Raw genomic sequence first — 18,286 nt, 5'->3', positions numbered from 1 at the left:
TTATCAGTGTTATCACCATTATTTTTGTAACGGTTGACGAAGAAAAAAAAATTAATATTCTGTTTGAACCATAATAAACCGTATATAATCGTGGTTACATAACATTTTAGTTCATGGTTTAAACCGCCTTATTTTAAACACTGGAATAGAATCTAAACATTCGAAACGGTTACTTTTTTTAATAGCAATAAATAATAATCATAAATAGTAAATAGTTAATACTATTTTAATTAATTGTCAATAATATGATACGAATATTCATATACTTTTTTATTTAAATATCAATAGTTGAGATAATCCGGTATCATATTTTTTTGTTCCTTGTATAATATACTATATATTATATATATATCGATATATAGAAGTTTCCATAGAAATAATGTAGGTACAACTACACTATTTTTAATAACAATTCACAAAGATTCATTTGTATCAAAATACATTAATACAATAAAATAAATTGAAATGGGCTACTATAATTTAATTCCAAAGAAATCAAGTACGTCGTTACATAGTATAAAAAAGAAAATCCATGTTAATTCAATAGTTACATTGGTACGTTTTCTTATAAAATTAAAATAATTTAATATATTTTATGTCAGCATAATATAGTATTTGTTGTCTCTTTCCTACTCATGCGTTACGCAGATACATAATAATTTTCTACTCAACATAACTAAATTGTTTTGTCCAAAACTCCAAAATAATATAAAAGTTAATTGAAATAACTATAAAACATTATCTGTATAACGTTGGTTTTTTTACATTATTTAACTGAAATTAATTAATTTTTAGATTTTAATATTGTAGTATTGTACAGTCTTTTATAATTTATAATATTTTTATATTTTCTAAATAGTGCCATTGTATTATTGTTTTCTTTTGGATTATTTGTACTAGTCCGTGGCCAAGTGATTTTAGAGGTAATAATATCTTCATTTAAAAATACTTATATTATTAGTAATATGCTTTAGATACAGAGTATTATAAAAATATAAATTTTTTTTTTTATATATACCTATAAAATATAGATCATGGTTCTGATGTTTTATGGAATTTGTTGATATATTTGTTTATTATTAATTTATTGAACTGTTTGTTCTTGTACGATGAAGTGAGTAAAATATTACAATATTGTATTCTATTTTTAATTCGATTTTTAGTTGCCTGCCTTGTTTTCTACTTATAGATTATTAATTTTGTTACTTAGTTAGCTACATTAATAAAAAAAACAATTTAATTGTGTATTTAAGCATATAGAAAACACAACGAGTGACAAAAAATATGGACCAGTATTTAATTTATGTAAGACAATTAGACACGTACTATTTTGGATATACGGTGTCTTTATACATGGATCGGTGATTATAATTGGGTTGCAAAAATTAAATATTGCGTAAGTTTATTTAAATATTTTAATGATTTTTTCAATGGTGTAAGATTATCTTTGCAGGTCAAGAGGTATCTATCATAGTTTTAAATTAAATATTATAAAAAAATGTGTAGTTACTGGTTATCATAAACAAAATCTATATTTTATTTAATTAAAAAAAAAAAAATTATGTAAAATGTAGGTATTTATATAATTGTATTGAGTTTTTTTTTTATACAATTTTAATTTAATTTAATGAAATTCTAATTATAAAATATATTTACCTACTGATAAATTTAACGAATGTGGTATATGTGTCAATTATGTGATCAATATAGATATGCACTCTATGGTACGTTATATAGGATACTTCTGGACACTATATGTAACACTCTTATTAGTTACATTTTCTGACGTCACACGTAACAGTTCTCTTATTAACCAATAAGCAATAATAACAATATTATAGCACATTAACATCTCTAAAAACATTTAAATCTCATAAATGACTATTAACTAGTATAATAACTGGTTGCTTGAAATTATTGAAAGTAAATCCTGTCAAGTTACTTTGATATTTCACCCTGATAAATTGCCCAACCATCAAAATAAAAACATACTAATCCTGAAAGAAACCAAGTATATCTTGATTCTTGGTATAATTTAAGGTAAGAGCCTAACTTAGAAATCTCATAATTTCCAAAACAAAAGGAAACTTTCTAAAACAGTCTTCTAAAATTCCAAACTAAATCTCAAAATTAAAATGTTAGGTATTTTACAATATCATAGTTAGGTGGTTAGGTCTTAGCCCTGTCTGGTCATATGACATTCAGATTTTACGGCCAGTCAAACCATCCAACATCCATCCATTCCATCATTTCCATCCCATTCGGTACTCCAAAATATATAGCTTTTCTGGCATTTTCATATACCTACATACTTAATAATATAATGTTCAGAAATGTAACCATTTTCGAAAATGTTTATGTTTATTTATATATAATATATATTATTATATACAGTGTGTTTCCTTTTATATATTTATATTAACGGGTGAAGCCCTATACAATAATTTAAGACATAGAAAAATTTACAATTAAATGGAATACAAAATATTTCAGTCTAGTGATCTCAGATTAATATGGGGTTTTGGGAAGAGATAAAGAATACCCAAATACACTTTTTTCGATGACTGATGAACATGTTGGTATAATATATATGACTCCAAAACCAGGTTCGGATCCAAGGGGGAGAGGCAATGAGCCATGCCCCCCCCCCCCGTAGACTGGCACACAAGTAAATTTTAAGATGTCTGTTTTTGGCAGCCGATATAATACGATATGCACATGGTATTGCCCGTCCCTTCCCCCATAAATATGTTCTGGATCCGCGCCTGCACAAAACAAAGGTTAAATCGTAAAATTTGAGGATTAAAATTTAAAATGAGAATATTCGTAATTCGACAGAATAACTAAATATATAACTTTGGCAAAAATATAAAAATATTTAAAAAAGTGGCAAAACCGGAAAGCACGGAAGCGTGAAAGCGTGAAAGCACGCATGTAAAGAAGCGACTATTTAAATATAGAGACTTTAGTTTTTAAATATAATTTATAGTAGAATTTTGTTTGGGTATTTATCAAATAAACACTTCGTATATTCAAATTAGTTTAAAAATAAACTGAAATATTAAGTAGGTATACTTATATACATAATATTATATATACGTACTATCTAGTATCCGGACTACTTATATCGATTATCGGTTGAGAATTTACATTACTACCATTGTTTTTAACGCATACAATATTTTTGATTTTGCCTCTTTGCTGAAATATTGTACTATTTGTTCTTAATAAGGTTTATTATACATTTTTATTTATTGTTCTAACTATACAAAAGCAGCGATACCTTGTGACAAATCACAACGAAATTTAGATTTTAGAATACCAATAGAAATAGAATCTAGCTATTGCATTTATTTTATACTTACGTACCAGGGGACACCTCTAATAAATTCTCAAATAATTCAAGAACAAATTCTTCATTATAATAATAATAATTTTAGGTGTATAATAGTATTATATCGAAAAGTTTGAAATATATCATACTATAATATGTTGTTAATTTTGTTTTTTAGTTTGAAATTTGAATTGGTCAGATTATATGTACCTCGAGTGTGTTTCTTAATTTGGAGTTTAATATTTCTTTGTAAGTTCACAACTTAACTATAATCTGCTTTTATACTCATGAAATAATATCAATCAATTTATCATATTAGGAATAATAAATGTTCCAATATTTTTAATTTATTCTGTGTTTTTTACTTAAATTATAGCCATTGACGTATATTGGCTAATGAAATCTTGTGTATATCATCAATTAATTAATGCAGAAACGCCAGAACAGAAAATACAAATCAATGTTTAATAATAGTCAAACCAAATAAATAAAAAATTTTATGCTAAAATAATGATTTAACTATTATGAGTACATTTACATATTTCAAGATCTTATATTTATATTTTATTTTCATCGCATTAAGTAAAATATGCAAGTATTTTCCATGAACTTATATAATAGTAATACACTGTTACTGCAGAACAGACAAATAACTTATATATAAGTATAAGGTATATAAAAAAAATGTATATTCGTGTAGTAAAATATATTATTTCAGCATCTTGTCAATAAGTGGATTTTTGATTAACCTGCAATTAAAATAATAAGTAAAATAGCTATAACAAAGTAAATTTTAAGAAAGCATTATTTTTGTTTAGTTTTTACTTACTCGAGGCATTTAGTTTTGCTTTAAAATGATCTATTTTGCTATAGTATTATTTTCACAATACAAATCATCTAATACATCAGGTAAGGTTTTTGTTTGAAATAACTGCTTAAAAAACTGTAATGATTTCTTTGGATATCTAGAACGATTCTGGTCATTGAAATCAACTTTGTATATTCCAAATTTTTCCCTAAAACATTAAAGTATTTTAACAGATATTTTGTTTTAAATATTATAATATTGTTATTATTTTTTAGTTTCATAAGTAATATCGATAATTTTTTTTTTTTATTACATTCTGAGAGGAGCTCAATGTATCGATTTTACAACAATGTGTTTTACTTTTTGTCTTTTATCACCTATTTTGTAACTGTAAAAATACTTAAATTTTCAAATTTGGGGGTAGTTTCTGGTAGAAAATTAGATTAAGGTTAATACTTAAGGGTACCAGGGGAGAAGGTTAAAATTTTAGTACTTTGATTATTATAACTGAAAAAATAAAAACAAAAAAATTTTTTTTTATAAGAATTGTTACACTAAACCAGTTTTTGACAAAACTGATTTTTATAAAACGATTAACGAATAACCGTAGAAACTTATAATTTTTACAATATTTATATTATTATTTCTTATAAATGGTATAATTTTCAAAATAATTTGACCCTTTTGAACTATTTATAGATAATTAAAATATTCATTTTTTTTTTTATAAATGCTGATAGGAAAATAATTTATGAATGATTAAAAATGCTTTGAAATATATTAATATAAGGTTTTTCAAAAGATTTTAATTTACAATAACTAAAACATGTCGACAGTTATAGAAGATACAATATTTTATTATAAGGTTTTAAAGTTAGAATTTTGATAAATTCTCGAAATAACAAATAATTTTGTTTAATTTATAGTATTAATATCATATTTAATAAGTTTTTTATGACCCTTTGGACTTACTAGTTAAAATTTTTACCCAAAAACAACTGCTTAAATAAAATTCTTTGATATCACAAAAAATTGCAAACTAATTTGTAGTTAGAAATTTATAAAATTTTCGTTTAATATCAAACTTTTGAAAATTGAATATAACATTTCTCATAAGTAGACAAGTAGTTCATACTAAAACCATAAAATCTACAAATATATTAAAACTTAAAAGTAATTATATTTTAGACAATTTAAGTTAAAATTTGGACGAAATTATATATTAATTTACATGTATAATAAATAACGATGTAAATTATTTTGTTATAATTTAAAAACATTAATCGTAAATTGTAAGAACTTATAACTTTTACGTACCTAAATTATATTATTATATGAATCTTACTACATGCAATGACATTTATGATTTATTTTAATTTAATATTATCTATGTATATTTAAACTTTGTATCTATTTTTACTGTGTTACAGTGTTTACAGAAAGTTGTTATTACATTTTGAGTTTTAGTTGATATATATATATAATTATTAATTTGGTATACATATATATTAATATAATAATTAAATACTAATAATATAACAAATGTAGTACATTTTCGGATAAAATTATAACATCAATTTTGAACTCATCGATCTCATCGTAATACTGTTAAAGTAAAATAAATGACTTTAATAGCTGTATCAAAAACCATACCACGAAATATATTTAGTAATATAGATCGTTTCCTCTCAGAATCGTGGAATCGTTATTCGTATACAATGGTATATCATTAAATTCAAATTTAATACACCCATTACAGTGAACCATTCAAGTATTCGACACCTAATATATAACAGAGCGATACCCGTTTGACTATCTCTTTTTAGATGATTTTAATTTAATAACTTTACCTATATCCAAAAAACCACTCAAATGAATCCAAAAATGACCAGACTTCATAACCAATCACATTACACCCATCTTCGTATATTGCATTGAGAACAGCACTCAAATAACCCTAAAAATGCGATATTTTAATTTTATTTAGGCGTATACCTATAGATAGTAGATACTTATTATATTTTTAATCTTATATTATATTATATTTATCTAAACAGTAAACTTAATTTTAAATGTTAATTAAACACACATTTGTATTATAAAACAAATGTTTTACTAAATTTCTTTTTTTTTTAATTTGAATGAACTATTTAAATGTATTTTTACATAATGATATCTTATTTTAATGAATGTATCCTCATCTTCGTTTCGTCTTTTGTTTGAAACGCCATTTTCAGTAATAATAATCTTAGGATTTCCATATGTATCTCTAATCCAACACAACAAACTACGCATGCCTTTGGGAGTTTCCTAAATATATATATTCATAAATAAATAAAATAAAATCATATATTTTCAATTCGGGTACTTACTTTTATCCACATGGGATTTGAATAAGGAAATTCTTTAATTAATGATAATTCAAAATTAGAATCTAGAGTCTTTAATGGTTGGTTCTGAGTTGACTGTAACTTTGTTGCATACACCGAAAAATAATGATTGATACCCAAAAAATCTAATGTCCCTGGATAAAAAAATAAAATATTAAATTAATTGATATAATGATTTTTTAATCAAATCTCAAAAACAATAATTCACTTGTATAATTCACAGGGATCAGAAAAAATGTTGTTGACTGTATCCTAACTTAATCTGTTCAAAAATTATAAACGTCCCTATCAAACACGTTTTTAGGTCGTGGTGGTAGTTCAATCAATTCGAAATATTTTTAACAAATATTATTTTACGACATAACATCATAACTTCATAAGATTAATTACGTATATACACATATAGGATTTATTTAGCATTATTAATTAAATATAAACAATAAAACTGTTCAGTATTTTACTTATGGACCTAACCTGCCCTACCTCAGAATTTGTTTCTGTATAGTTGTCTGATTATTATACTAATTTTATATAATAATTGTATATGTATTGAAGTAAATCAAGAGAAGAAAAATGATAGCATATAAGTATATTGAAAACGAGCACAGAAATCACACAAGTAAAATTAATACGTAAACAGTAATATTATATTTCAGTTTTTATTAATAACAAAAATATTTTACTCCGATCAAAAACAATCAAAAAAAAAGTGGAAAAATAGGTAACTGCTATAATATTACCTATAGTTTATTCTGTATAGAAAGTGTCGAGTGTACCTCGCCATTAAGTAATAATACTATAATAGTATCTAGTAAGTATTCACTATTAACTGTTATATATTTATATGTATTGTATGTGTTGAATTTGAATTTAATAATATATATTGTTGGATACTATATAGTCTGATCGAAGACCGTTTGTCAGCCAATTTCACTTAGTACCTATATTTTATGGTATATTAGTAATTATACCATTGATTATAAATACTAGTATTTATAATACGTACAATACGTAAGGATTATATTAATTAGTAATTTCTATACAAAACTTTTAATTTATAATATATGTTAAATAATGTATTTTATATATCTATATTATACATAAGTATATTTAAATACACGAACACGATTGTTTTCAATCTTACGCTGAATGCTGAATAAACATAGGTACCTTTAACCTATTAGGTATTTTATATGTAATTACGATTATAGATTTTTTTTTAAACATTTATTGGAATATATACATTATACAATCTGTAATGGAGTTTACAATAAGCATATGTGCGTAATATAACAACGACATGAAAAAAGTGAATAAAGAAGTCACCCAGCAGTAACACTCGGGTACAAACGATTAAATGATTAGATTGATTAAAACATGTATGTATTGCATAAATGTTTTTTTCTTTTCTATGGTTTTTGATATTTAACAATATATTTGTTAAATAAAAGGCCTAATCCAATAACAACACAATTTTGTAAAAATATTAACATACTGATACCTATTATAAATATTTTGTATTATTACTATTATTAACTTATTATAGTTAAATAGTAATTATATTATTATAATAATTTAAAATCTCATTTGAAAAATATTTTTTTAGTCGTTAGCCGGCACAAGATTATTATATTTGATGTGGTTAACACTTACATTTTTTTTTAAATAATTCATATTATTATATGTTTCAAATAATTAATAAATATTATTTATTAAATAAGTACTCATAATATTCATATTAAATACCTTTGATTTTATGTTTTTCGTTCTCACTAAAATCAAGCAGTCGTTTCATTGATATTCCATTAGATTTATTAATTTCCATAACTCCTTGTTTTACATCTTCAGGATAGTCTCCGAAAAATAACGGGTGGGCAAACACTCCAAACTGCCACATACGAGCTCGGTGGGCAGCGTAATGATCTTCTAAGGAACTTATGTTTTTTGGAAAATACCATTCCATGTTTAAGCTTATACCTATTTGACCTACAATGCCATTCTAATTAATAATTTTGAATAAACATAACATTTTTGCTATAAAATAGTTAAAATAAAACTATTTTATATTTATCATAAATAGGGCTGTATATAGAGCAGTGGTTTTCAAACTGGGTGCCGCGGCTTTTTCCATAAATTATCGATTGCACTGAATTGTGATATAAGAAAATGCGGGTATGTGTCAACTATTCGTCCAAGAATTAAAAATATTTGTTAGCCCATCAATCACATATTTCTTATTAAATGTATATATAATTATAAACAATTTTGTTCATCTCAAAAAAAGGTCAGTGTGCCGTGAAAATTTTTTGAAGTTTACGGTGTGCCGTGTATAAAAAAAGTTTGAAAACCACTGATATAGAGGATATAACGAAAAAGAGTTTTTTTTAAATGCATTGTGGTTTTATCCTCTCAATCTCCAAAAACTTTTTTCTAACAATTAATAATATATTCTTATATTATGTAATTGAAACTTGAAAGAATAATTGAATAATTTACAATATTATGATCGTTATTAGGAATTAGTATACTGATGAGTAGTGATATTTATTTCTTGGGTAGAAAATTTCTAAATGCTGTCTGATTATAATTATATACCTTTTTATACTTAATAAGAGGACTGTAGTCGTTAGTCATTTTAAAAGAAGTTAATTAGACCTATTAGCTTTCTAAAATACCAAACCTGCATGAATTTATAATGGAACCAAGTTAAGACAATGATCAGTTTGGCCAAATAACTAGTTTTGTCCGATGTTGATTATTGATCATCGCCTTAACTTGGTCGCATTAAAATTGGATTGATTTTAAATTTGAAAACGGATTTATTAATACAGTAAACTTTCTAATGAATTAAAATCTGTCTAAAATCAATTTTCCTATACTTGGCTCCTTAAAATACGACCAATTACAGTCTCCCCCAGCCCTTAGTCGGAATACTAACCATTTTGTAATGGTCTAAATTCTCGATTGTATATATGGTAAGCAGCTGCGTGTGCTAATATTGTATGATGTATGGCCAAATAATCCCCAAAACCACTTTTGCTTAATGCAGGTGCTCCGCTTACATTTCCATAACTTTCTGATACCAAGTAAGGCTCATTGATAGTTATCCAATATTTCACCTAAAATAAAGTATGTTTATTAATTAGAAAAATTATTCTTAATCGTATCAATAAATTAAAAATGTTTTTTACATACACGATCACCAAATGTTCTGAAAACTATTCGAGCATAAAGAGTGAAGAACTCTACTATTTGTTTGTTACACCATCCTCCCAAATCCTGTATACACTGAGGCAAGTCCCAGTGATAAATAGTCACCTAAAATGGCCATGACGTTTAAATTATTTTTAACTTTCATTGCTATCACTAATACCTATACTATATATTTTACTATATATATATATTATAAAGATGTTATATGTTTTAAAAGAATTCATATATTCTGGCATTCTGCAATGTTAATAACCTGAGTCAGGACTAACTTTAGACTATATAGCACCAAACTTTAAGGGGTGCCATCAAATTTTTTTATTTTTTTTATTTGTAGAAATAGTATAGATATTACTTAGGTACTTACCTCTGTACCTATTTAATATTAATTTATGTTTATTGTTTACCATATATTCGTATGAAGTATAGATGCAAAACCATCCTTATTTTTAGGTAGTCTTATTGTTACATATTTTTATTATAATATCGTTAGCTTAAATGTTTATTTTTGTAAAATAGTTGTGTGCTATCATAATAAATAATAATACAACTATAAAAAAAAAAATTACCACCAAATAAAGTGATCTCTGTTGCAAGTACCTATTATTTATTGGCCATAGTACTATATAGCTACTATATTTAATATAATATTATAATCATAATAATAATTTGTTTATTATGATTTATTATCCATAGGTACTAAATATCTGCATATACTAATGCCTAATATACAACAATACTTTACAGTAACTTGTGTGCTTCTTATTTAAAATACTCTCTAAAGCGGTTATCTATACTTCTATATTAATATACAAAATGATAGCGTTTGTTTGTATGTTCGGGATAAACTCCGAAACTACTTATTCAATCGTCGTGCATTTTTTTTTAAATTAAAGAGGACATCACAGAGAAGGATATGGGCATAAATTTAGTCCGATAAAGTTAATAAATAATTAGTTATTATTAATTAAAATAAATGTATAAATTGTATACTTATATATATATTATTACGGCAGCCCACGGGTTTCCAGCTACCTGTAACCTGACCTTTTTTCTCTTTTGTGAGTTTTATCGGCGAGTAGATAATTGTTTCGAGAAGTAAAATACTTTCCGTACCATGTTATTTCAACAATTTTATTATCATAGGTCCTATATATATTAGGTACTAATATTGTTATATTTATACATTATACTAGCGTGTCTGTTTAGTTAGCAAAAACCACTCGAAGAGACGAGTTCTTTAGTATACCTATGATGACTTATAAATTATAATGTTTCGTTTATACTAAAATGTTAGTATGGAATTGGTTATTTAATTAATCCATACTAATATATAAAATGATAGCGTTGTTTGTATGTTCGGGATAAACTCCGAAACTACTCAATCGTCGTGCAGTTTTTTAAAAGTAAAGAGGACATCATAGAGAATGTTTTAGGCATAAATTTAGTCCGATAAAGTTAATAAATAATTAGTTATTAATAATTAAAATCTTGGGCGGAGCCGAGACCGGTATGCTAGTATTGAATATAGTCATAAAAAATTTTACTTTAGATATTTTTTAGATAGTCATGTGTTAATTTTTGAGTTAAATGAAGTTAAAAAAAACTTTAAATTTAAAAAAAATGTATTTTATCAATAAATTCCCAAATTTAAAATGCCTAGCATTAAATTAAGTGGACAACAAATTTCTAAGCTAACAATATAATTTATTTATTTATCTTATAAATAATTGTATAATAAAAATATACATAAGCAATAATATTCAGTAAGTAATGTTTTTCTTTTAGTGTCTTATTTTTTACGTAACATTAACGTTTATACAAAACTAAGTAAATAATATTTTTAGTAGGTATACTTACTATAGGTGTTATATTGTTCTCAATCAAATTATCAATAAGTCGATTGTAATATTGAATACCAGCAGGATTTATGTAACTATCTTCACCTCTTGGTAAGATACGTGGCCAACTTAATGAAAATCGATATGATTGAACCTAATAAATATATAATTTATTTTTATAAAAACCAAAAGTAATACTTTGTCTAGCCCTTTTTCAAATAATAAATGTTTGTTTCTCTCCTGTATTTTTATTATAAAATTATAATTAAAATTATTTCCACCCCCCCCCCCCCAAATGCTCGTATTTTTTCTAAATAATACATTTCTAAATAATTTATTTAAACAATTTTCCGTTTGATTAAGATCGTAAATCGTAATGATATCATACTAACATTGTATGCCTATTTAGGTAATCAACAGTAAATTATTTTTAGTTTGTATACAAGAAAAATTAACTTCACCCCCCCCCCCCCACCCATGGTCTACATACACCCTCGATGAAAATTAACTTTCAAATATAGTATTTCAGTATTCCAACAATATGAAATAATTTGGTAAAATGCTTGTCATAGAAATAGATTAGAGTAAATTATTTTGTAGATAAAGAAACTCAATAGATTATTAATAGTCTACAACTAGATTGCTGTTAAAAAAAGAAATAAAAAATTTATCAGATACCATAAAATTTTTTATCTAACTGAGTTCAACGATTTAAGATATTTAAATAAAAACGGCACGACTTACAAAAAAACAATATATAGATAATAGAACAAAATTCACATGTAGTTATTAACGTTATTGTAATATGTAAATATATTAATATTATAATAAAAAATAATTAATTAATTATGTCTATTATACATATTTGTGATGATATTACAACAATACTACAGTAGTACAGTAGTACAGTCTACATCAGGACCGTGTAAAGAGAGGGGCATTTACCCACATTCACATATTGATTAGAATTATATAACGATAAATTGATAAAAAAAAATTAATTTAATAAATTATAAATTTCTAATCGTTATTTATTTTAAAGAGTTTTGAGTGAACTTAAAATCCATAATGTTTTATTTTTCAATGTTATAAGTTATGAAGCAAGCGTTTATTATTTGATAAAATAACTATGTACCTACTCGTAATTTGTAGTAAATTGTATGTTAATATGCTATAGTAGCATTACTATATACTTAGTATAGCATATACGTGTTATACATATACATATATGTATTGTGTATGCATTATACAATATTTTAATTTATCAATTTATGAATGAAAATAAGAATAATTTGGCAATTTGACATGATTAGAAAAATAAATGATTGTACATTTTTCTGATTTGGAAATTTAAACACCTAATCCTACCTATACGCTTATATGATGGGCGGGGCAGTGGTTGTACATTTTTATCCCAGGGCTTCAAATAGTAACATAACTCTGCAATGTCAACTAAATATGATCTTACGATAGAGCATTAGAAAAATAGGTATACTCCTATACATCCTATAGGACATTCGATAGGTAGGTATATAATATCCACAACCAACAAGTTCCTAGCTATTGAAAAGTGTTCATATTTAGTAATAGAAATAACTATAGTAATTTAGATGTTATACGAGGATATACTTGTGATAATAATTTAATAAACGGTATATTAAATTAAAAGTTTAGACTGTTTTCAGCACCTTTAGCTAATTATTATTGATGAAATACTTACCTTCAGTTCTTTAAGAAGCTCAACGTCTTCATCAATTTTATAATAACTATTACAAGCAATATCTCCAGTAATAACTGTACGGCCTTGTTTATGATTTACTTTATTGTACATAGGTATTCCTTTCGATATACACAAAAATGAATTTTCTGAGATCATATCTACCTTTGGAAAATTTTCATCTGACTCTAATTCGTCTATAAATAATTCTTGCTTAGTGTGAGCGATTCGATCCCATATGCTCTCTGTTTTTCCTTTTCAAGTATATTACAAAATTAATTTGGATTTTCATCTTAATTAATATTTTATCTAGATATTAAGATAACATTTAGTAAAAAATATTTAAATTTATGTTGAAAATCTTTAAAACCAACATTAAAACTGTACAATGTGGTTTTATTGTTTTAATGTATAAATTTTAATGCTAAATTACTAAATAGTAAAAACACTAAAAACATATATTAACATCATTCTATACCTACGTCATGTAATATTAATTTTTAAATTCTAAATGATGTAAGGAACCTATAGTTTTATAACAAAGTAAAATATTTTACTTTGAAGTTATTTATGTATTTTTTTTTTATAATATAAGAATTAAACATACCATCATCATTCCACGCACCTTCGATTTGATATGCCGAAGAAGCAGTACCAAGCATAAATTCTCCAGGGAATTGTTTGTATTTACATTTATAATGTTCTAATGAGAATCCTAATGCAATAAGTAAATAAATAGTTTAGAATGTTTAGATAATGATAATAATAATTAGATACATATGGAACATTGATATACGAAAAATGATTCCGAATGAAAATGATCTGTCAGTCTAGGATATATCATATTATTACCTATATTTAAATTGTAATTTGTAATATATCGTTTTACTTTACGCGATTTCGTAAAAAATTTTATTTCATACGCTCATAACATTTTTTCTATATTGACGCTAGAATTTTTTTTTACAGTTATTTGAAGAAAAAGTTATGGAGAACCTTGTGTTGGGTTTTTTAACCTTAAGTAAAGTGAAGTCAAAAATTAATGCACTATTGCTACTAGAAAACGTGATGACAGATAAAAAAAAAAGATACATCATTGTAAATGACTCCATTCAGAATCTAAAAGCTTAAAATGTATAAAGTACACAACTGTGGCGTTTCGTGAGTATAGTTTTCTATGGCATACATCATACTCATATACTATTATACTTATACCTACTGTGTGTATACACCATAGTACTATACATACTACATAGGTACACTTCAAAATTAGCCATGATAATTTTATTTTTGCTATATTGTAGACATTATTATTCCATTCAATTGTATTAGTTATTCTAATATTGAACCAAAATAAACCACAAAGATACAAATAAAATGTTTACAACTTGTTAAACTTGTTATTTTTAATCCGAAAAATGTAAGTATTTTCATTTTTTATTATTTCTCATCCTTAAATTTATAGTTGAATAACTTGAGCAAAATTCATTTTTCAAACCATGTGGAATCGAAAAGTTATATAACTTATGAAATACAACATAAAATATTGCCATATCTGGTATTTTTATTATCTATATCTATATCTACTAATCATTATAATATACTGATTTAACAATGATATAATATTATGTTTTTAAAAAAGTAACGAAAAAACGGGAATTTTTAAGCATAATCAGTTTTCGACAAAATCGAATTTTTTTATTTTGCTGTAACTCAAAAACGAATCATTGTAAATAGTTAAAGTTATCACCAAATGTTTATAATAGCGTTATTACATTTTCAAAATATTTATACTTTTTTTAAGCTATTAATTGACAATTGAAATTTTCGATTTTTCTAAGTTTTTTTTTGAAATGCCGATAAAAATAATTTAGCATTCTAAAAAATCTTTAAAGTTTAATAGAAGGTTTATTATAAGTTGTACTTATCGTAGTAAAAATAAATTAAAAATAGTTAGTCATCATTTTTGTTTATAAGCATTTAAAGTTCAAATGTTTACGAAATATGCTGTTAAGATCTCGAAAATTTTCAAGTAATTTTAAATTTAAAAATTCATAAAATTTTTGTGATTTATACCTTAGTACAAGGTTCTCCATAACTTTTTCTTCAAATAACTGTAAAATAAATCAATGTCAATATAGAACAATTTTATGAGCGCATGAAATTTAATTTTTTACGAAATCGCGTAAAATAACGATGTATTACAATTTAAATATAGCTAATAATAATATAATATATCCTACTAATTATCCTAGACTGACAAATCATCTACATTCAGAATTGTTTTTCGTATGCTATGATACCTGTCATTGCATTCAAATTTAATATATCCATTATAGGACCTACTCTCCATCTCTACTATACAGCAGAGCGATACCTACTTGTCCATCCTTTTTTTAATTATCATCTTATGACTACTAATTAGTAAATGTGAATATCATCTCATAAGTTATAAGCTAATAATTTTAGAAGAAGTATCTGAGAATTAAAAATTGCATATTATGATAAGTCATAGAATATTTTATTCTTGTCATTACGTCATTAAAAATTCTTACAAGTTACAATAGTTACATTCATACAGTCGTGTACGGTGTACCCCGCGAATCGTTGTAAATTTATATATTATATTATTATCATATTAATGACTATTCGCAAAATAAGAACTAGAGAAGTTTGTAGATGTGTACGCTAATGATGTATAGGTCTAGCTAGTATACTACTAATACAAACGCATTACAGTAAACAATTTATAATTCTCAAAAAATACTATTTTTATATTATAATCAACAATGATATACTTACTATCAAATTGTAAATTTTGATCGACCATTTTTCACTTCTAACGAGTAGATAGCCTAGTTAAGCAACAATTAAACAATCTATGCAACTGATAATTGTTATTTATAACATATTTTACTCCAGACTATCCTTGATAACCCCATACAGATATGGTCACATGGACGACAGTTTTAAACTAAAAAAAAAAAACTATTCATCAAAGTAGATCAAATGATCAACTTGAATATAGCAAGTATACAGACGTAGTCCTTGAATTAAGACTAAGACCCAAGTTACATTAATTTAATTACCTATTGGCTATTACATTATATGTTTTCTTGGATTTCTTGTTGCTCATAGGTACCTATATACTTTCTTAATTTCTCCATTGATTTTATGATAGATCGATGTGTAACCTAGGCACCTTGCATACAAACTGTATTGATTAATTTGAGTATCTAATTCTTTCGAAAAGTTATAACTTCATAGAAAATATTAATATATTTTATCATTAGGTACAATTTTAAGATTTTTTTTAAGAGTAATTGCACTCATAGATTAACAGGTTCAGATCAAGTGTTTAAACACACCTAGTAAAACTTGAATTTTGCCGCCCAAAACGTGGGCCTATGTCGCCTACCCTTTAAGCTGGGCTTGTAGATTGAGTTTAATACATACAAATATACAATTTAATTTAAAACAAATAGTTAATTATTGTTATAAAAATATTTACAATTTGGAGTTCAGATAAACAAACTAGCTGTAAACGAAATGTATAAATATAATAGTGGTACCCGCAATTAAATATTTGTTACTAATTAACTAACTACTTATAAATTTAATTTTTTTGTATCGAAATACTCCGAAAAAAATTCTGCTTCAGCATATGAAATTAAAAATGTATGTAATATCCGTATGACATCTTAGAAGCTTTTTGAATTGGAAAAGCCGATCTGGAGAACAATAACGTGGTTCAACCGACAGGTAAAATTTTTACATACCTAGTCTGTATAATGCACATAAACTTTGATCCATTCGCATATTTACAACTTTTATTATTATTATTATTTTTTTTTTGTGGGGGGGGTGGTTGAAAAATATATTACATTTTATTTCATTTATATTTATAATTATAGTCAAATTATAAAACGAAATCAAACTTTCTATTCTTATTTTAAATCATCAATCCCTGAAAGGAGGGGAGTGGAACTCCCACCCATAAATACAACACTGCTTTGATCAATCATTGATGATTCATCAATTTGAAGATGAGAAAAATTGAAAATGTTTGTTTAAAAATGACAAGTTAAATAAATCGTAGACATTTTAGCTGTGACTTGTTGTCGAATATGACGTAACATACTAATAATATTAAATGTAAGACAGTTATTTGTTTGTAAATTAAAAATTATATTTTAATTAATTTTCGAAATCTGGTTATAACGTCACGGCCGATTATGTATAAAATATTGATTCCAAATACACGAGACTACAATAAAATATTTGTAATAGACTACAATATTAATAAATTGACTACCTACAGACTATCATACATATTTTATCTTTGTAAACGTGCATTTAAATATAAAATGCATAGATAGGTACTGCAGAATGTAGATATATTCTAAATTATTTAATATACATGTTATGGGATATGGAGTATCAATGTGACGATAGCTATACTACAAATATTGCAGTATAGTACTATAGTTACTACTTACTAGCACCTGTAATATAAATTGCAAACAAAAATAATATCAAATTCTCAAGCAAACCGTAAAAGTTGGTATTTACCATTTATACTATAAAATAATATTAAAATGACTTATTTAGAAGTGTAAAGTCTATATTATACTGTACAGTCTGTATATTATGCATATGCCCACATACTACACACTTTCTATGCATCCGTAATTTAAAATAGTAAGATTCAAAAGTATTTAGTAATAATAAATGATTAGCCTCTGTTATTAATTATTTAAAAACATAATTATCAGAAATGCTGCTGACTGCACCAATATTAGATTCCTCAAGTTAAACTTTTAACTAAAATATTTACTACGAGTCTATGAAACAATAAATTTAAATTTAAAAATATATAATATCAAACACAAGAAAACCAGTAATAACTTTACTTATATGTACATCCAAGGTATGTTTATAAATATCCCTTAGGTACATTAAAACAAAGTTCATTCTAATAGCATA

General features: G+C 25.0%; 1 protein-coding gene across 2 annotated transcripts; it reads right to left on the bottom strand.

Annotated features, from left to right (window-relative positions):
- Window positions 1-3,875: 3,875 nt before the first annotated feature.
- On the bottom strand, window positions 3,876-16,162 carry LOC132929214 (myrosinase 1-like). 2 transcript variants are annotated; one of them, XM_060994399.1, is made up of 12 exons: window positions 16,103-16,162; window positions 13,908-14,015; window positions 13,304-13,554; window positions 11,603-11,737; window positions 9,728-9,850; window positions 9,471-9,651; window positions 8,279-8,518; window positions 6,515-6,666; window positions 6,309-6,452; window positions 5,993-6,099; window positions 4,164-4,350; window positions 3,876-4,083 (listed from the first exon to the last, which is right to left on the bottom strand). In XM_060994399.1, the coding sequence occupies exons 1-11, from the start codon at window positions 16,128-16,130 to the stop codon at window positions 4,194-4,196; spliced, it is 1,626 nt and encodes a 541-aa protein (XP_060850382.1). In that variant the 5' UTR covers window positions 16,131-16,162; the 3' UTR covers window positions 3,876-4,083; window positions 4,164-4,193. The 2 variants fall into 2 exon arrangements, with proteins under 2 accessions (XP_060850382.1, XP_060850383.1); XM_060994400.1 differs by lacking the exon at window positions 13,908-14,015 and having other exon boundaries at window positions 16,103-16,150.
- Window positions 16,163-18,286: the final 2,124 nt, after the last annotated feature.

The sequence above is a fragment of the Rhopalosiphum padi genome, chromosome 4, assembly GCF_020882245.1.
Source record: "Rhopalosiphum padi isolate XX-2018 chromosome 4, ASM2088224v1, whole genome shotgun sequence".
In the NCBI taxonomy this organism is placed as follows: Eukaryota; Metazoa; Arthropoda; class Insecta; order Hemiptera; family Aphididae; genus Rhopalosiphum; species Rhopalosiphum padi.
The sequence above is the reverse complement of the archived record's forward strand: the minus strand, read 5'-3'. Positions and strand labels throughout refer to the sequence as shown.